General features: G+C 33.7%; 1 protein-coding gene across 2 annotated transcripts in view; it reads left to right on the forward strand.

The window, feature by feature from the left end:
• The window catches only part of LOC114338442 (1-phosphatidylinositol 4,5-bisphosphate phosphodiesterase classes I and II), a 591,824-nt gene that overhangs the window by 492,824 nt on the left and 76,383 nt on the right, over positions 1-22,617 (forward strand). For both annotated transcript variants that reach the window (XM_050659889.1, XM_050659890.1), the window contains exons 5-7: positions 4,178-4,369; positions 9,969-10,151; positions 14,275-14,537. In XM_050659889.1, coding sequence (XP_050515846.1) covers positions 4,178-4,369; positions 9,969-10,151; positions 14,275-14,537 — 638 coding nt within the window. The remainder of the gene's footprint in view (positions 1-4,177; positions 4,370-9,968; positions 10,152-14,274; positions 14,538-22,617) is intronic.

Here is a 22,617-nt window from a genome sequence, read left to right on the forward strand (position 1 = left end):
AAAACTGGAGCCCGCCAAAGCATATATGAGGTTTACGGCGCCACTGTGCCGTAACGGTTGCTTATACGAAAAAAATGAATAGGACCTAATTTTTAGAGTAAATTTTAGAGTAAAAGTGGTCTTTAACCTTGTATAAGTTTTGTTTAAAAATAATGCATAGGTAATGAGAAAATCGTAAAAACATGCTCGCCAAGGGATAGGGGTAGTTTCTGCAGAATATTTTCAAGGATAAGGGTGGTTTCCGCAGGGATGTTGCAATAACCATATATATTTTTCAAAAGCACTATTAATGAAGCATATGCATATATGGATCAAAAAGCAAAAAAAAAAATTCAACCTCCCATTTTATTTATTTTTTTTTGCTACAGGGGTTGCACTAGGAAATCGCTTTTGGTGTCCATGCATGGGTAATAATAACGTGCACAAAATGATATATGAACAATATTAATAAGGACATTGTGTGTGGAGGATTCCAAGAAAATCACTTTATTAATTAATTCTTCTTTTTTTTTGGGGTGGTTCCGGGGAAAAAATGGGGGTGCATTATACAAATTTGTAAATAGCACCAGTACATGGGTAATCTCTGAAAGTCTTTTTACTCTAGCATAAACGGTTCAGATGGTATAAAAAGGGGTTTTTTAAAATGTAATTAAAAATAGGGCAATTATCCTTAAGTGAAACCTATACCAAAAAATCAGTCACTTATTTGTGAATAATTGCCACAGGAGTTATTCTTAATTTCCGTTACAGCTAGGGAAAAATATATTTTTTTTAAACATCTTTTTTAAAAACTTGTCAACTTTGGGGCGCCACCCCCGCTAAACGGTGGATGATAGACATATGCTGTGGGGAAATAAATCGTAGAAAGTCCTCTTCATAATCCTATAAAAAAATTTTTTGTAAAAGGTACAGGAAAGGCTACGTTCCGCAAAAACCACAAATTACCCCCTTTAAAGGGGTAAAAAGGGGGTTCGGGGCGAAATTTTTTCAGACAAAGTTAGTTTTATAATAAGCACCCCTTGATATAACAGAAATAAAATAAAACCGGACTTGTGTCCATTTTGCAAGGTTCAACCTCTGTTTCCTACACTAATACGACCACCGAGATAATAGCCATTTCCTAATAATTACATTGACAGTACCTGTCGATGTACGTTTCGCTTAATCTTTTGATTGAACTTGTTTGCAAATCAGTCATTACATTTGTGCAAAGATTCAATTAAAGAACTGTATATTTCCTTAGAGGTCTGGATCCCGCGTACCAAAAAAAGTTTGTTAAGAGCAAGCTGAAAATTTGTTAATAGTTTAACAGTGTCTAGTCGGACAAACTTTGATGTATGAGAACACTGGAATAGGGAAGTTTTAATTGTAGAACAGGTTAAAAATTTGAAACGTCAGACTACGAAAACGTCCCATGTATTTTGTTGGACAGAACTTCAAATTGATTTGATACCCTCTGATACTCTCATACAAAAATCAGACTGGTATTGATCACCAACTACGCATTTTATTAAGTCCGACACGTAGAATATGTTAAATGACAGAAATTATGTTGGTTATGAATAGCAGTCTGATTTTTGCACGAGAGTTTAATGAAAGGGTAATAATCAATTGGAAGTTCTGTCCGACAAAATACATGGGACGTTTTCGTAGCCTGACGTTTCAAATTTTTAACCTGTTCCACAATTAAAACTTTCCCTGTTCCAGTGTTTCCATACATCAAAGTTTGTCCGACTAGACACCGTTAAGCAATTACCAAATTTTCAGCTTGCTATTAGTCAACTTATTTTTGGTACACGGGATTCAGGCCTATTACGATAATATGTACATTTATTTATTTTGCTGGATGCATACAGCAACACTTCTAATAGTTTGTTTATGAATACATATTAGATTAGAGTTATAGTTGCGGACTAAAATTCATACAGAAATATTTGAGTTGTTTCTGTACGATACTACACTATTATACTAAACATGAAGCAGATAACAGTGAAAACATTTTATAGACATCTTTTTAATCTTTTTTTCAACAAAAAAAAAACACTTTTTTTAATGAACCTAACATCACTAGGTTTACGTGTCACCCTAAATTGGTTAACTGTAATTTCCCTAATATCTATTTACTTCCCTGCTTTGTCTTGTTTATTCTATCTTGTATTTTCATATTGATTTTTTCTTCTGGGTCAATTCAGGTTATTTACGTTTAATAATTACATTTTGTTAACTTCAACTGGGCTGCTAATAATAACAGAGTCTCCATGTGACTAATTACGGACGGTTTCATTTTTATTAATCGAAAACAGGATATACAACAAAATTAGTAGTAGCAAAATAGTAGCGTTATCTTTTTCTTTGTTAAAAGTTATTGGCGACGATATGGAGACAAGAAAATTATTGTTTATATTCTAAAATGCTATTATATTGCTGCTACACTCCAAGTTATTTTTTTTTGTTTCGTTTTTGGACTTAGTTTTGAACCTGTATTCCTGGTTGCACCAACAAATCTTAAGCTCCAACTTAGCCCAGCCCAGTTTATAAATAGGGCCGCTTAAGGGGCTATCCTAATGTAAAAATACGAAATTCATATACTTTCTTTGGGAATTTTTAAAATAAAAAGTACTACATATACCAATTGTGTTGAAAATTAGCACTAACATTAATTATAAAAAGAAGTACATGCAAAACAATCCTCATAAAAAAATATCGAAAATTAAACGATTTATGCGCCATCTACTAACACCGTGAAAATAAAAACATGGCCCCACTGCTGCAGTGATTAGGACTAACAGAGATCATGAAACATAAAGTTTCAAAGTGATTATTGAAGTATAAGTTATTTCCTATACCATGAACAAGGATTTTTGAAAAATATTAACATTTGGAAAAATGACGAGGTGTCGAAAAATTTTTTTAAAATTAGCTAAAACATTTTTATTTCCAAATTCCGCCAAATTGACATTTTTTATCCGATCAAAAAACCCCTAGTTGATGGTATAGAAAATAAGTTATATTTCAATAATAACTTTGAAGTTTTTTGTTTCAGGATCTCTGTTAGTTCCAATCACTGCAGCAGTGGAGCTATGTTTTTATTTTCACGGTTCCAGTAGATGGCGCATAAATCGTTTATTTTCAATATTTTGTTATGAAAATTGTTCTATATGTACTTCTTTATCAAATAAATGTTCATGCCATCATTTTCAAAACAATTGGTAGAGTACTTTTTATTTTAGCAATTCCCAAAAAAGTATGTGAATGTCGTTCTTTTACACTAGGATAACCCCTAAGTCTCACATACGTTGCACCACAATTTTGATCTAAGCACGTCCTGTGACGAAGTTTAAGATATAATCCACGTAGCAATCCATTAGGTAAGCTCAAAATTGATCTAAGACTCAATTACTTTCAGCGAATTGAGTCCAACGTTTATCTCTTCTTTAGTATAATATGGTGTTTAATAATATATGTAGAAAAGAGAATTCACATTCGCTATTGAATTCACAATACTATTACCGAATATGTTTGAATGTCCCTACCCCGAACGAATTTAACAATATGACGAAGCTGATAATTTATTTTAGTACCTACTCGTAATTGTTGAAAAATTTCTGATACGAATATATTGCTGTTACTTCTGATTTTAAAGTTTTGCACTGTATTTATTACTGTGAATGAATCAGTTCACACAACAATTTTGTTCGACTGGTTTTCATAACACCATTCAAGGGATTTATATACAGTATGGAGTATGGTGCAAATGAAAGGAATACATTCGTTATATTGTAAACCGGCGACTTTAACGAAAAATACCGAAACAGAACCACGATGTTTGACCCTTCGCTTTGTTATCGATCATTCGCTATCCTGTACACTAAACAGATACGAAGCGAATACCTACGTTCGATAACGAAGCGAAGGGTCAAAAATCGAGGTTCAGGTTGATTCTTATTTTTAAATTATGTTATTTTGACATATATGTCATAGTAGTGACGTCATCTATCTGGGCTAGCTCATTTGAAAAGTTATTCAATTCTCTATTCAGTAATATAAACTTTTACATAGTTATTTATACAGGGTGCCTCTGTATACTCTCTTACACATTTTTACACAAATTAAAATTTAATAAAAACAAAAAACGAATTGCTTTAGCTCGAAAAAATATAATGAACTTATTTTACAGAGTTGGGCCAAAGAAAATAATGACCTCCAACCAGTTTGTGGACTTCTTGAATAAAAAACAAAGGGATCCACGGTTGAACGAGATTCTACATCCGTACGCAGATTCTGCAAAAGCCAAAGACGTAATATCCTTGTACGAACCCAACAAGTACAATGCACAAAGGGCTCAGTTTTCTTTTGAGGGTTTCCTCAGGTAAGTAAATATCTTTCTACTTTCTGCTTTTTTATTCAGATTAAAATTCAACATTTAGTTTGCTATCATTCATTCTTCGTTTGTTCACTGCTGGACATAGATCTCCCTCATAATTTTCCATCTGTTTCGATCTTATGTCTCGTGCATCCAATTCCTATGACAACGTTTTAGATAATCAGTTCAACGTGTTGGTGGATGACCTCTGCTTCATTAAGCATCATCACTTGGTCTTCATTGCAGTATCCTCTTTGTACATCTGTTATCTATCATTCGAGCCACGTTACCTGCCCAGTTCCATTTCAGTGTTGCTATTCTCTCTACATTTGTCTCTGTTTGTCGCTCATAGGACAAACGTTTCCATTCTAAACCAACTCAATATTAAAAAAAAAGGCTGTCTACAATATGTCTGCAATGAATTCTGCAATTATTTGGTCACGTGGTTCGCAGAGGTGACGACAGTTTGGAGAGATTAATTGTTTCTGGAAACGTTCCGGGGAGAAGATCAAGAGGACGATCACCAACTAGATGGTCTGACCAAATAAAGCATTCAGCTGCAAACTAATTCTGCGAAGCTCTTAGAGCAGCTGAAGATAGAGACCAATGGAGAAACATTGTTAGGAATATTGGAAGAAATCACGATCCTCAGTAATGGGGAAACGACAGGAGAGAGAGTTTCTCTCTACTGCATCAGCCCAGCCACTCCTGATATTTGTCGGAGCTGGCAGTTTGGGATCTTGTCTCGTAGTGAAACGCCCAACATAGCACGTTCCATCGCCCTTTGAGACACACGGAGCCTTTGTACTGTTATTCTTGCCATGATCAACGTTTCCGCTTCGTAAGTGAACACTGGCAAAACACACTGATTAAAGGCTTTTTTTAAAACATATTGATATGTCAGACGATTTGAAAATATTGTTCAGCTTGCCGAAGGCTGGCCAAGTCAGTTTTAGCTCAACGATTTGGTTATCATTTCCTATGCGAATCTCATGACCTAGGTATCTTATTTCTACGCATATCTCTTCGCTGGACTAGGAGATTTGTCATCATCTGGGTTTTAGATAAATTTATTTTCAATCCCCCTTCTAGCGATGAAAGGTAGAGCTGTTTTAAAGTTCTTTGGCCCCATCTATCCTATCAGCTATAAGCACAATATCATCTGCAAACCTCAGGTGGCTAAGCTTTTCTCCGTTTATGTTTATGCCCTTGTCAGTCAGTTTTACCCTTTGACATATATATTCCAAATAGGCAAAGATTCAGGGCCGGACTGGCTCATAAAAAAGGCGCTAACCCAAATTCTAAAAAAGGCGCCAACCTAATCTCTAAACAAAGGCACCAGACCCCCTCCCCATCCTAAGTTTTTAAATCAAACTTTTTTGAATTCCTAATGCATGTAAAGTAAGTCAATATTACTTGTGAATTTTTTTAAGTTTAATTTTAATTTAAATCCATAAAGTAATTTACTGTTTTTATTGGGAGTAGTAAATTATATTAAGATGTCACAAAAATATAGCATTACACTCTATGGTACTATCTGAAGACTCCAAGCAAATTTTTGAAATGTGTGAGTAATTTTTCAACTGCTTCTACAGAAGAAGATACTAGTTTAAAAACATTTAACAAAAATCACGATAATGATGATTGGTGCTCAATAGAAGTCACTTTTTGAATCTTTTCAAATTTTTAAGCGCTCTATAACTTCATATAATAGAAGAGTAAACCTCGATAAAAAATCCCCAAACACAGTGTCAGGCGATCCGTGCCTGAATGATGAATGGCCTAACGTCAGACAGTCGCAAACGGAGCCCTCGGGGGACTGGCGAACCTTCTATGGATAATTATTTAATCACGCATGAAAAACTAAAACAAAACAAAGGGACAATGAAACGAGTCATCAGTGGTGGTGCAGCTGGAACAAGCTATGAATGAGATCATATGGTGTTCATCAGTAGTGAAGGGAACAAAAGGAAAGTATTGAGCAAAGAGGAAAAGGGGAAGGACGAGACTATGATCTTCGGAAGAACGGGATCTGTTGGAAGATCTCCAGTCAAGGGTAGGGACCTGAGCAATACGGATCTTCCAGGGGAGGCAATCTTGCAAAGGAGCTCCTCACTTAGGGGGAAAAGACCTAGAGAGAAGTAGGAGAGCTCTGACATAACGGCCATGATAAGAGCAATCCAGAAACTTACCAGAATTACAAATAATTTAATTAAACTAATGTCCGACCATACAAACACAAAGGTCGAGATCAAGAATGAGGTAAAAAACATTAAGAGAATCACCGAAGACATGGTGGGCATTTTCAAACAAGTTGTCCTTGGCAGCACTAAGACACGAAATATAATAGTAGAGAAAACCGGCGAGGAAGGAACGACTAAGGAGACGGCAAGAGTGTCCACACAGATGGACTTCGAAGAGCTCTTTCCCGAAAAACTTATCACTTTTCGGTGAGGGGGAAAGGTTCCACGACCTGATAAGGGAAAAACAGGAACTGGGAGGATGTGCAGGAGGTACATATAGATCAGAAGAGGTAGAGTACCTCTAACTTAATACTATGACCAAAATTACAAGGAAGTGTCAGGAGGTCAAGAAACCGTCAGATTATTTTCATGGTCCCTGTAGAGAAAGAGGTGACGGAAATGGACGGGAATAAGAGATTACTGGCAATTCTTTCTAAATTGAGGGAAGAAATAGAGACACTGGAGACCAGAGAGGCGTCTTTAAGAGTACTGGAGCTACAGAGGTTGGAACCTCAGGAAGCTTCTGGAAATCACCTTTATGGGTATGGACTGGAGGAGTATGAATGCGGGGAAAGGAGGGTGGCGACGCAGAAAGTGATCGTAAAGGGAGGTGAAAAATCCTATGCAGAGTTGCTCAAGTAAATCAAGGGTAGCGTATTCATGAGGAATGAGGGGATTAGCGCCTAAAGCGCTAAGAAGACTAGGGACGGGGACTTCCTCCTCGAAGTGGCAGGGAAACAACAGAGGTGCCTCAATGGTGTGTCATAAAGATAAAAAAGTTAGACTATCTGGGACACGTAATGAGGGAACAGCGATATGAAATACTAAGACTTGTAATACAGGGAATATAAGAGGAGGAAGGAGGATAGGAAGAAGGAGAGTGTCATGGTTGAAGAATTTAAGGGACTGGTTTAAATGCAGTTCTGTAGAACTCTTCAGAGCAGTGGTAGATAGAGTAAAGATAGTGATGATGATATCCAACCGCCGATTAGGGGACGAGACTTAAGAAGAAGTTTATAAGAAATATCAAACACTTCACTCAAAGCTCAAAGTAGTAATATCAGGAAATTATGCACTAACAACTGTTCCTAGTCATTTTACATATTTTAAAACTTTATATGCATAGATGTGATTTAATACCTTAAAAAGAGGTTTTTTTATTAATATTTTATATGAAAAAAACGAGGTGGAGTGTATATTATGTAACTTTTTTTGCATAGTAACAAATACGTACCGTATTACACGAACGAATATTATAAAATAAGCTTAGTTTAAGAAGCTACCGTTTCTATATTTTAACGGGGTAGGTATATTCTCGCAGAAGGGTAAAACGTGGCCCTTTACATTCTTTGGGATAAGTGGTTACGCTTTTCTCCCCAAACAGCATCTGTGTCGCGAGAGAATTGAGATGGATGGAAGGTGTTTTATTTTACATTTTCTTACATATTTCAGTGGCTACACATATGCGTCTTTGAAAATTATGTAGGTATAAATCATGATAAACTTAAAAGGGGGTTATGGAGTTACATAGGGCAGCTCATGTCACACTGTCGTATTTTTTATCAACAAAGAACTGATAAAGCATTTTCAGAGGACTTTTCAAGAGTAATCAGGCTGAAAATGTCGTTTGTCATCGGATGATTCGTGTTAAACTCACACTGCTAATCTTGCATTTGTGGAGACACATAAAAAGTACAATCTATAGAACACCACCCGTGTCTTTAGAAGATTTACGTCAACGATTTGTCAATGAATGCGTACCCCGCAAATGCTTCGGAATATAGAAGAACTGTCACTGTCGAACAAACCTTTATTGTATGGACTCTGGAGGCCATCAATTTCATCATTCGGTCAACTAAAAAAGAAGTACATAAAAGTAAAATAAAAAAAAATATCATATATTTGGATCAGGGAGATATTGGATCAGGGAGAGCAGCATATGTGCCTCCTGATGAGAGACTAATAAGTTTCGAAACCGGTGGAGGTGCTTGATGCACTCTCTGATTGGACTAGAATATGGTTCGGCTGTATTTTCGTTTTGCAACGAAATTGAAAATTGTTATTCATTTTTTATTTACATTTACTCTGATTGGAGTACGAAGGGAACCATTCTCGTTGGAACTTTACCGCGCTGAGCAGATGGGACGTGAATTGTAAATTGTAGAATTCCCTCATCTTCCTTAGTCTCAGCATCCGTATGGCTTGCATATTGTAGAAGCCTCGGAGGTGTAACCAGAGAAGGTTCCCATTGTTTTCATTCTGGTGGGGTGTAGAATAGCATTATGTTGTTTTATATGCCATTAGAGTGAAAACTTAGTCTTAGAGTGAAAACTTAGTCTTAAAAGTAAAATAATATAAAATACCGCAAAAATGTGTATTTATTTTGTAATGTGTCTATATAGTGCTATAGTCAAAAGTCCGTACCCCCCTCGTATCTTTTGGACGGTTATACCTATAGGGTAGGTAAATAAACGGACCGTAGGAGGGAGGAAATAAACGGACTTAAGCCTCTTAACTGGTCATGACAGGTGACGTAATTATGACAGATGACTTTACAGCGCCAGCGCCACTGTGACAGATAATTTTAAATGGGACCTTATGGCAAGTGATACCTCGTTTGAAAGGTATTCAAAATACCTATTCAGTCATACTAATTGGTTTGAGTTTAAGCTAATTTTGATGAATAAATAAAATACATATAAAGTTGTAGTTTTGCATTTAATTAATAAAAATTCAAAATTCCTCATATGATTACTTGTCAAAAAGGTTGACGTTGACGTAAAAACTACTAGAGAATTGAACAATGTCAACTTTTTTGACAAAAAACCAAAGGCGGACATTTGAATTTTTATTATTTAAATGCGAAACTACAATATTACATATATTAATTGAATTTATTCACCAAAATCAAAATCAACTAAAAACCCAAAAAAATTAGTATGACTAAATAGGTATTTTGAATACCTTTCAAACAAGGTATCACTTGCCATAATGTCCCATTTAAAATTGTCGGTCACAGTGGCTCTGTAACGTCATCTGTCACTAATACGTCACCTGTCATAACTAGTTAATAAGCTTACGTCTGTTTATTTCCTCCCTCCAAATTTCACTAGTAAAGGTATAACCGTTCAAAAGATACGAGAGGGGTGCGGACTAGCACTGTATAATTTCTAATCTGTCAATGAATACGAGTAGTTATATTTTCATTACGTGTAGGTTTTTGTTTTTCTCTCTCTCTTTATCTCTTGCTTTAATTGAATGCACAATTCGGGTTCGAATCTTTTCCGTAATCTTGTCCCTTTTTTATGCAAAATTACGTTTGATTAATACAATTTTTATTTAAAAGAATTTAATGTTTTCAGGTACCTATTATCCGAAGACAACAATATTATGGCGGCTACCAAATTTGATCTCTCCCACGATATGGACCAGCCACTAGCACACTATTTTATAAACTCGTCGCACAATACGTACTTAACCGGACATCAACTAACAGGGAAATCTAGTGTAGAAATATATAGACAATGTCTTTTATCGGGATGTAGGTAAGATAAAAATGGATGTCTTTAACCCTTGTTCAATAGCTTTAATTTTTAATATTATTATAACTTTACCCCTCTTACTTATAACCATGATTTTTGATTTCTTTATGTTTATTCTTAAACTAAACTGTTCCTCAGTATCGCAAATTTTGTCCACTAGCGTTTGCAATTATTTCGCACTTTCAGCGACAATGACCGTATCGTCAGCATACCGAATGGTGTTCATAGTTTCATCATTTACCTTTACCCTTTCTGTGTTATACAAGGTGTTTAGTAAATAATGGGCCATAACTTAACCTCAGATTCCGGAGGTTAAAATAAGTCGATTTAAGCTAACTTACCTTAGTACAAAAGATAATAATAACCGAAATATAGGGTGTCAAATTTAAACTTTTATTTTATTTATTCTTGAATATTTCCTGACAGGCATGGGATAACAACAAGAAATTTGGTAAGCGAGGGTTTTTTGGGACGATAAATGTAAATTCGCCACCAAAAATGATGTATTATCCAGATGGCGCCACACACGCATTTCAGCGCTAATTGAATAGGTTCAATTTTTTTTATTACCCACTCGTAATACTTTCTGAATCAAAACTTTTATTCGCTTAATATTTTTACTTAAAAAATGTATACTACATTCATCTCGCTAAACTCAACTGTTTTAGAAATAAACGCAGTTTAAACTGCGATACAACGATTTTTGCATAATATTGTAGTTACATCCGAAAAATAAACTGAAAACCATAATAATTTCCAAAAATGTATCATAAATTCTTTTAAATGGGATTTGTGATGCAATGACATATGAGAAATTGCACAATTAATATGGTTTCAAGTTTATTTTTCGGGTGTAACTACAATGATATTATGCAAAATATTATTTTGCACCGCAGAATTAAAATGTGTTTATCTCGAACACAGTAGTATATCTTATTTAAGTAAAAATATTAATAGAATAAAAAATTTTACTTAAACAGTATGTAGAGTGGGTAATAAAGAAAATTGAACGTATTAAATGAATGCTGAAAGGCGTATCTGGCGCCCTCTGGGTAATACATCATTTTTGGTGCCGAATTTAGATTTCTCGTCCCAAAATACCCCCGCCTTCCAAATTTCACGTTATCCCATGCCTGTCAGGAAATATTCAAGAATAAATAGAATAAAAGTTTAATTTTGACATCCTGTATTTCGGTTATAGGGTAGTAAATGAGAGAAATTATTTAAAACGACATAGAAATATTAGTAGACAGTGCCACCAAACAAATTGGTATTGTAGATACAGTTGAAAGATTGTAAATGTGCCGGTGGGGATGACGTTTATGCGCAGTATTATAGTCGGTGTATGAGAGAGAACGCAGTCGAAATAAGGAGATAACACCTAAATAATGAAATCCCCCACCGGCACCTTTAGAATCTTTCAACTGTATGCTTCTGTTACCACGTATGCCGTTGTTTAAATTATCGGAAACTACAAAAATATTCTCTATTCAATTAATTTGACATCAATTACTTGCAGTTCATTATCAGCTTCTTTATTGTATAAACTAGCTATATTCAAAAGTTTAACTATTATTTCTGACGGTGTAAAATTGATCATCATCAATGGCGCTACAACTCTTCGTGAGTCTTTGCCGCGTTTACTATTGCCTTCCATGTTTGTCGGCCTGTGACACTAATTTCCATTGTCGTACTACCATTTTCTCTAGATCTTCTTTGCCTGCATCTTTCCACCGTTTTCTAGGCAGCCCTACGGACCTTCTTTCATCTGGCCTTATCCAGAACACATTGTTTATAATTCGATTGTCGTTACTGCGTATCACATGCCCTGCCCATCTGAGTCTATTGGCCTTTATATATCTGACTAGATTTTCTTTTCCAAATTGAGACTCTAGTTCGTTATTGCATCTGCGCCTCCATTAATGAATTATTACTAAAAAAAGTAATTAAAACCAAGAATTAGTAGTATTTGTTAAAATAATATAATTAGGGGAGTGCATATAGATTTTCACTTTGGAAAAAATCAAACAAGATAGAACTTTTTGTAATTTCATTAAGAAATGTTTAATAAACAACATATCAAAAAGTTCTACTCGAGAAGTGGGTGCTTATTTTTTTATTAAACAAATGAACTACGAAATTAGATGTTTTTTTAATAACTCCGAAAATATAAATTTTCTGAAAAATTGAGAAAATTTTACAAAAAAACCTTATATAAAGAATTTTCTAAAATTAAATCTGTATCTTCTATCATTTTTTATTTATAACGCTAAAGTCACCCTTCTCACAAACATTGGCGCACTCTAAACTAACGTACGGCGAAGTGCACGGTTGAGTTAATTTAATGTAATTCTTTAACTAATGAATCAAATGAAATTTTACAAATTGACCATGAAAGAAGAATAATTAAGCTATCTTATGGTTATAATTGAAAAAATAAATTTTATGGGCATAAGTACGGTGTGGGCGGAAAGTGAGCCTTACATGAATTTTGTTTAAAAATGATTTAAAAATGTGTAACTAATACAATTTTTTTATAAAACTTTCAATTTTGCACAATTTACATTTCAAGTATCTTACCAAATGATGTTTTAATTAAAAAAAAATCTCAAAAATTTAATTCAAATGATATGACGTCTCAAAAAATGTAATTTTTGAAATCTTCGTGGTTTTATAAAATTACCACCACTTTAAGACGATATTACTCAAGTTTGAACAGATCTATTACAGTTTTATAAGTGCTTTTTTAAAGCTTAGGATGTAATCTTTAAAATGCACTAAATTAGTTTACTTTAGAAATGAAATAAACTATTTCTTTTTAAGAAAATTAAGAAAGATAACAAAAATGTAATACAAAAACCGAAAATTACCAGCTAAAAATATGTTGATACAAAATGATCAAAACTTTTTTCTGTAAAACTTATCTAAAATACATTTAATAATAAGCTTCAACAATAATAAATATTCAGCAAAACATTTTTTTAGCTCTTATATTTTAGTATGTCTGCGTAACTTGGAACCTATTGATAACTTCTTTACTATCAGTTTTACGAAAAAAAGTTATTCTTTATTAAAACACTCTGCATCATATATAATCTAAGATGCAATCATCAAATATCAAATTTTATTAATGGTGTACGAGGTATGTCAAAAAATATGAATTTCACTCAAGAGTAAAGTACCTTTACATTTCACAATATCGAAAATTGTTATTAAGAAATTTTTTTTAGTGTTCAATTATATCCTTCTAATTAAAATATTGTCAATAATAAAGGCACTTAACTCTTAAGAACAATTCATGTTTTTTACATACCTCGTATAAAATTAAAAAAGTTTGATATCTGATGGTTGTATCTTAGATTTAAACCAGGGAGATCATTTTATGGAGAATAACTTTTTTTTCGTAAAAGTGGTAATAAAATAGTTATCATAATTGTAATAAGATGATGATGAGTATCCGTAATTTGAGAAAAAATTGAAAAAAAAATTTTTCGATTAGAATAATGTAATTGTTTATTTAGACATAGTTTCTAATTTCAAACAACTTTTCATAATAGCATTTTTTCATATTCTGGAATATAAAGGTACTTTATTCTTTAACGAAATTCATATTTTTGACATAACTCGTATAAAATTGATAAATGATATCTGATGGTTGAGTTTTAGATTTTGACTTTCTAGAGCATTTTATTGAGAATAACTTTTTTTCGTAGAATTGATAATAAAAAAAGTTTTCCATGTGGTTTCTAGCTACGCCGACACACTGTATAAGAGCTTCTGTATAAGAATTTTCAAATTGCAATGCCATATTCAGATTCAGCATAATCAAAAACAAAATAGAAACATATTTCATCACAGTAAAATGATGCATTTAACGATATTTTTAAAATTATTTATACAAAAAAATTGTTATTGTTTAAACAATTAAAAAACAATTAGCGGCCAAATCTGCGAGTAGAACTTTTTACTTTAACATGTATATAAACTAACAAAAAAAGTTTTAGAAAAATATAAGCTTGTTTGAATTATTCCGAAACAATGCATGTTTTCGTTCTAATTGCACTCCGCTAAATTTTAATATTATACACGGAAATACATAATACGTTTGATTTTTTTTAACTTTTAGGTGCGTAGAATTAGACTTTTGGAACGGCCGAACAGAAGAACCGGTGATAGTACACGGTTACACGTTCGTACCCGAAATCTCAGCAAAAGAAGTACTAGAAGCCATCGCCGAAAGTGCATTTAAGACTTCTGACTTTCCTGTGGTGCTTTCCTTCGAAAACCATTGTAATCCAAGGCAGCAAGCCAAAATTGCTAACTACTGCCGAGAAATATTTGGTGATATGTTGTTAGAAACCCCATTAGAAGCTTACAAATTAGAACCAGGTATGTTTTTCTTCTTTCTAAAAAATTAAACGTGCATCACACTAGCACGACTATATTTTGGAATCCGGTAATTATTTGACAGATTTTCCAGGTAAATTTCTTTTTTTTTTATTTATTTATTCACTGCTAATTTACAATCTTATACAATAAAGTAATAAGTAAATATGATTTAAGTTTTTGGCTGTGGCAGGTGTCGTCCATTGACGACTATCTGGAATTCAACTATAGCAGTTAGGTCTGTTGGCCAAAGTCTTTTTAGGCGTCGTCGTTCAATCAGTGGAGGGTTGAATAATTAGTCTATAAGATGGTTTGGATGGTTTGTGCTGCCATTAACACTAGAAGCACCAGCATTTCTGCATACCTAGAAGCACCGCAGCGGTCAAAATGACGGGTATTAGAATTTTCTATTGCCAGCCGTTTTTGAATTCTTTTTTACTTGATAAAAACCTATATTGAGTTAATAATTAATAATAACAGACATATTTAATATTATTATTTAAAAAAATTATTTAATTAATTAGGTAAGCACAATTTATGCAGTAGCCAAATTTTTTAATTTTGCTTGTACAAGACCCACACAAATTTTATTTATATATGTATATGACAAATTTCACATGTTTTTCACTTTCACCTACTACGTCTTGTGGTGTTGAATCGTGGACCTTGAACAAAGATATGTGCAGAAAATTGGACGCATTCCAAATGTGGCTATATCGGAGAATACTTAAAATCACGTGGACTGACCGAGTCACAAATGAAGAGGTCCTCAGAAGAATGTAGAAGAACCGAGAGGTACTGACCAGACCATTAAATCTCAAAAGTTACAGTACTTCGGGCACATTATGCGAAATGAATCCAGATATACCCTTCTAGAAGCCATCCTACAAGGAAAAATATTTGGAAAACGGGGCCCAGGAAGAAGAACATCCTGCGGATAAGGTAAAAATTGCCATGATGGTCGCCAACATTCGTCACGGATAGGCACATCAAAAAGAAGAATATGCTCAGAAATATTATATACCTAAGCGAATACATAAATAGAAGCTAGTGAAGCTACTAATATAACATAGTTGTTAACCTGGTGTACTAGCGCTATTGTAAAGTAACTCTCATCCTATAGTGTCGATGGAGGAATTCTCTAAACTGCTTTCGCGAATTCCTCTTACCCGGTTAGTAATAATTCCTGAAGAGGTATTGGAGTCTGCATTCGAAGTTGAAGCAGAAGTACTGAGCCACCCACATAACAATGATGTTCGCATCATGTTCTAAGCATATCCTACCAACATTCGTCGAAGTATATCCTTTTTAGTATATGCGTAGTACAAGCATAGCATGTACCATAAAAAACATTCTAAATTTCATGTTCTTTGCATGTGCTTCGAAGAATATTCTTGCACCGAATATACTGAGCACATTCGTGTACGTAGTATCTCGGAATGTTCGTAAAAGTTTATTCTTAGCATATACCTTAATCGAATATTCTTAGTATATGCGTAAGTATATGCAAAAGTATATGCTTAACACATACTTGTATATACTTTTAAAATATCCTAAAAAGAATATACTGTATGTACCTATAGGAAGAAGAATAATGTTAGCCTATAGATTATCAACTTCGCGTTAAGAATAATTAATAAAATTTAGGTATTTTGGTAGGTACTACTGAACTATCTAATTCATCATTTTTTTAAACCGTTTTAATTGTATGGTAAAAAAGTTTAAAACTTAATTCTATTGAAGAAAAATGAGAAATTCTCGTTTCGTTTTCAATTGAAATGAATACACCATTTTGATTTGAGTTTATACCATAAAAATATTTTTACCTATAATTTTCGGGAATCCGGAAACGGCCATTCATTGTCATTCTGACCCTTGCATTGCATATTTTATACCTGCACCAGGGAAGGGGGTAGGTAACAAAAAGATGAAAACAGTTTCCAGTACAGTTAAGGCATTTATGTCTACGCTGTGAGTGAGGACGAAGCGACTGTATTTCTAGCTATAAGGACTAAAACATTTTAAGAACATCAAAAGCAGCTTGAAAATAATAAATTCATATTGGTACTTCAATATTTCCTAAATACCTAGTAAGTAAAAGTATGTATAATGTATATAGATACCTATAAATTTTAGTAATTTACATACATATTATATAGTCTATTCGCTAAACTCAGACGCAACTTTCTAGATATTTTAGTCGGTAATTTTGCCAATTTTAGTAAAATTGGCAAAAAATAATTACTAAATAGTTAATAATCACTAAATAGTAAAAAACAAAAAAATTATCTACTAAAATATCTAGCCAGTTGCGTCTGAGTTTAGCGAACCGACATATTTGGCTATTATATAATTATATAAGCAGCATTTTTATTTTGATGTGCACATAATAACTAAATATATTACTTATATTTTATATATAGGCTACTTACCCATATAATATTTATTATACATAGGCACCTATATAACTAACTAAAGTTTATACATTTTATACTTACTTTTTACGTAATATTGTAGAATGTAATAATACATTCTCATATGCAATTAGAATATGTAAATATAATATATTAGTAGAACCTAGGATGAGATTGGGTGATGTTGAAAACATACTTCTGAGAAATATAGCACATCCTTGGAATATTCTTCCCATATACTAAAAATATGTGCGATAGTACATTCTAAGTATATACATAGAAGGTATATAGCACTTCCTTGGAATATTCTTCCCATATACTAAAAATATGTGCCCTAGTACATTCTAAGTATGTAACTAGAAGGTATATATAGCATTTCCTTGGAATATTCTTCCCATATACTAAAAATATGTGCGATAGTACATTCTAAGTATATAAATAGAAGGTTTATAGCACCTCCTTAGAATCTTCTAAAAAGTATGTTCTTGGTATATACTGAAAAGAAGTGCGGTACAGTCATTCGGGGTAACTTTGATCCACAGGGTCTAACTTTGAACCATTTATTTTTTTTGACATAAGTGTACGTTATAAGTAGTATTCTTGCTGTTAAAACCATTTAATTTGGATAAATTGCAATAGAGGTCTCTTTTATTGACATTTCCGTTAAGTTTGAAGGCGTCTGATATGCTACATTGTGTCAAACTTGAATTTGTATACGTTCTGTAAAGTGCTGGGTTGTAAACAGTAATTTAAAGTGATAATTTATACCGATTCTGTCGAAAAAGTAAGTATGCAGGGGATTTTAATTATTTTATTAATGATTTAGGATCACTTTCGTTACATCAAAGCTTCAAGATTCATTAAAATATCTCCGTTTTGCAGCAAAAACTGGCCGGGCTGAGAATTTATATCATTTCAGGCTAACTTTGCACCACACTGAAACTGGTTCAAAGTTACCCTGACGATTTAAAATTGCGGGAAATTTTATTTATTGAATTTAATTTTGTATTTTTGTATTTCAGGGTTTCCCGAAATGCCGAGAAAACAGATACACAGTCTACATGCTGGCGTCCGTCGGTATGGAACTAAAAGCCGATATACAGAGGAACACCTACAAGCAGTACTAGAACAGGTTAAAAGTGGAATGCTGAGTGAAAGACAGGCCTCAAAACAATACGATATCCCGCGTAATACGATTCGAAATAAATTAAAACGAAACCACTCAAAAAATGTCGGAAGGCCTACAGTATTTTCTCAAGAAGAAGAAAAGTCGATAGCCAAGCATGTTATTTCTTTAAGTGATAATGGAATTCCAATATCTTTGTTTGATGTGAGATGCATTGCTCAAAGTTACTTAAATTCTCAAGGGAGAAAAGTATCACAGTTTAAGGAAAATTTTCCAGGCTGGGATTGGAGTCAATTATTTTTGGAGAGAAACCGCACAGAACTTGCTCAACGGTTTCAAACGAATATTTCCAGAAGGAGGGCGCAAGTAAATGAAGATGTAATAAATGAATTTTTTGATAACTTCGAGATGGAAGTTTCTGATATCACACCCAACAATATTTACAATTACGACGAAACAGGGTTCCACGACGTTCCAACAAAAAGAAAACTTTTATTCAGAAGAGGTTGCAGGAATCCAGAGAGAATCGTAAATTCAACGAAGTCTTGTTTTACCACTCTGTTTTGTGCAAATGCAGATGGAGAGTTTCTACCTCCATATGTAATAATGAAAGGTAATCTGAAGTGGTCGGATTGGGTTTTTGGTGCACCTACTGGTACGAAGTTGAACACCTCAAAATCAGGCTGGATTGAAAATTCTATATTTGATGACTGGTTTGAGACACATTTTCTACCGTACGCCAACACAAACGAAGGTAGAAAGATCTTGATAGGCGACAACATGTCAGCACATATTTCAATAAAAACATTAACACTTGCAAGGGAACATAATGTTCTTTTAATATTTTTCCCTCCAAACTCTACCCACTTGCTGCAACCACTGGATGTGGGGTATTTTGCCAGTCTTAAAACATATTGGCGCCAAATTTTAACTCAGTGGAGAGCGACCAAGGGAGGAAGAAAAACAGTAGCTATGCCAAAATCAGTATTTTGCCAACTTCTCAAAGCAACTCTAGACCTCGGAAAGGACACTGCAGCTCAGAATCTCAAAAAGGGGTTTGAGGCTTCAGGAATTTATCCCACTGACAGAAACAAGGCATTACTAAAACTTCCGTTGTATGCTCGACCAATGGGTAAAATTAATGAAGATATTGGAAAAGAATTTAAATTATATGTAGAAAAGATTCGTGAAAATGATTTGCAAAACGTTACGAGGGCAAAAAAATTCTGTCTTCCAATAACTGCTGGCAAAAGTGTTTCAGTCGAAGAAGTGAATCAGTATTATGAAAACAGGGGTTCACTACTAGCAACTAGAAAATCTACAACAAAAGGTGAACCGAACCTACGAGGTGTAATAAAACCACGAGGTGGACTAAAAACACGATGTGGACCAAAACCAAGAGGTGGACCAAAAACACGAGGTGGACCAAAAATACGAGGGGGTCGTAGATCTATTACGACCAACAGAACTGCTGAAGAAGCAGAATACATACCTGCAGAGAACAATGTGCAAGAAAATGAAGACGTTGATGAGGTAAACCAAGAACAGATGCTGGATTATGGAGATCTGCATGGTCAGCAAATTTTGGAAGAAACTAATTTGACTGAGATTATAGTCGAGGACTCAATTGGCTACAATTTCGACATTGACGATATGCCAGTAGATATTGTAGTGACAGAAAAGACAGACCAGGATCAGATCGTCAGTAACGAAGAAGAAAACATAGTAAGTGAAATGAAGGAAAATCAAGTTAAAAAATGCAGTGAAGTAAGCAAGGAATGCAAGACAGAAAACAAAATGAAAAATCAGCAGAAAATGACGTCGCATTCCCCTCAATCATTCCCCTTGGGTGAAATACAAAGCAAGAGAGATCTGGCAGAAGCTAATAATTTTAAAAATCTAGAAATATCTTCTGGATTGTGTTATTTTTGCACTTTCAATGTTTCCATGCATTCATTAGGTATAAAATGCAATAAGTGCATAAGAATATTCCATTTGAGCTGCATTGAAAATAACAATCTTGACAAATCAAATACCAATATGTTTATTTGTGCCACCTGTTTAAAGAAACTTTGATTCGCCTATCGAGTGAAAACTTTAATATTTCTGTTGGTAAATTAACGAGTAATCTTTATGTAGTATTGTTTTGTAGAACTTTAGTTTCCTAATAAATATTTTCAAATTAGTCTTTGAGTATTGTTGGACCAACCCATGTACAGTCATATAGAACAGAATGGCAACCAGGCCTGCTCTAAATATTTTAGTGCCGTGTAACAACTGTGTAATTTTTGTACATCCGAACTAACCTAATTCATTCTTGCAAAGTTGTCCTGATAGCTTAAAACATCAAATATATAAGATTTTTTGTATAATTGTAGATATGGTTCAAAGTTACACCAATAGCGGGTCTAACTTTGAACCATGTCAAAAATTTTTTTTCCTGAATTATACTTGCTACTGTGGCATATTTTTAAGCTTGTAAGACATTATCAAACTATACACAATCATAATATAATATAAAAGAACAATTAAGAAGGTCAGTGTAAAAATAAATTAAAAAAATATTTAAAAAGTGGATCAAAGTTACCCCGAATGACTGTAGTACATTCTAAGTATATACATAGAACGTTTAAGTACTGTAATGTAGTATATACTCAGTATATGCTCTGCACATTCGCAATGGTAATTACGCATATTCTAAGTATATACTTTTTCTGAAAAGTATGTTCTATGAATCTACTAAGAACATGAAATTGTTATGTGGGCATCTCCTCAATCTCAACTTCATCTTCAGAATCGCTTCCCGGTGAATGTCCTTGATCAACTTTATCAGGCACATACTCGTCATCTTCATTATTGGATACATGTTCATCACATAACTCTACTTCAGATTCATTATCTGACAAATTCTGTAACCACTCCAATAGTTATTGCTCAGTCAAATATCGACGAAACATGATAACAGCAGAAAAGAGAAAAATCACAATGAAAAATCAAAATACATATTGAGCACACACTTGCAAAGAGTATACTCAAATTACCTAATAACAAATGTTTTCGATGCATTTTATACATAAAATAAGTAAAAACTTTCCAGAAAAGTAGAACAAAAAGTAGAATACCTTGTCATTACTAACCCATTTTTCTAGGTAGATAGACATCAACTATATTCAAAATGTAATTATACTGTAAAAGTACCTGTAAAAGAGAAATTATAATCCCCAAATAAATAATAAAGTCCCAAATTATACATTTTGTCAAATAAATATGAATGAGTAATACAGAGGGTCAAAAAGAGAAAGCAGTCAAAATGACTGCTCTGGTGCTTCTAGGTAGACATTATTATTTATTTTGCTCAACAGGCCATGTAGGCCCTGGGCGTGAAAAACACAATTACATTTTTGTTACTATACATATCTACAATATACAATATTAATTTGTCTATTTAAAAAATACATCATATAAATATATACATATATGTATATACATAAATAGGTAGACATTAGCATATCCTAAAAAGAAATTCCGCTAAGTAGCTGTAAAAGACAAATTATAATCTTCAAATAGATCTAAGAAAAGTCATAAATTATCAAGTTTCTAAAATAACTATGAATGAGTAAAACAGAGTGTCAAAAATAGAAAGCAGTCAAAATGACCGCTCTGGTGCTTCTAGTGTTAATGTGTCTTCTGGAGTGGTCAGCGATCACATCATTGATGAAAGGAATGGTGAGGTCTTCCTATTGGGGATCCATCTTTTGCCGTCTTTACTACTCCATTTGTTGTCATTCGGCTTATGTATTCACTGTTCTACTCTTCTATTTCTTACCCATTTATGTTCTCCACCTTACATCTTCGTCGTATATTTGTACTTCTAGCTCTATCTCATAGTGTCTTGTCATAAATTTTTCGAATAGTTTTCATCTCAATCTGGCCCGAAGCGGATATGCCAAAATTGGATGTAAGCGGCTCAGGACAGGAATTTGTGGGGTACAATACGGGAGGCCTACGTTTAGCAGTGGACAAGTATAGGCTGAATGATGATTTCATCTCCGCTGTTTCGAACAATCTTTTTGACTGCTCTGTGTCAGGTCGTGTTTCTGCCGCGATTGTCATTGTTGTTCTGATGACTGTCTTTTAAACTTTGCCTTTCATTTCTTTCTCCGTGTTTTTATTTCGCCATATTGTTTCATTCAGGCAACTTACGGCTCTGTTTGCTCTATTTACTTGATTTTCAATTTCTGTTTCGAGCTTTCCGTACCTACCTGGGTAATGGGTTGTCTAGATATTTAAACTCCATCACCTGCTCTATTATCTGACTCTCCAACTATAATTTACATCTTATTAGATTTGCTGTTATAATCATGCGTTTTCTCTTTTTTAAGAAAATTAACATATTAAATTTTCTAGCGCTTCTATTTAATTGGTGCAGTATACGTTTTGAATAGTATTTGAGATTATTGCCTCATCTGTTTAGTAAATTATCTTAAGTTGTTTTTCTCCCATTTGGTAAATTTTTTTAGTTCTTACTTTTTCCATCCAATCT

Source organism: Diabrotica virgifera, chromosome 8, assembly GCF_917563875.1.
Source record: "Diabrotica virgifera virgifera chromosome 8, PGI_DIABVI_V3a".
Lineage (NCBI taxonomy): Eukaryota > Metazoa > Arthropoda > Insecta > Coleoptera > Chrysomelidae > Diabrotica > Diabrotica virgifera.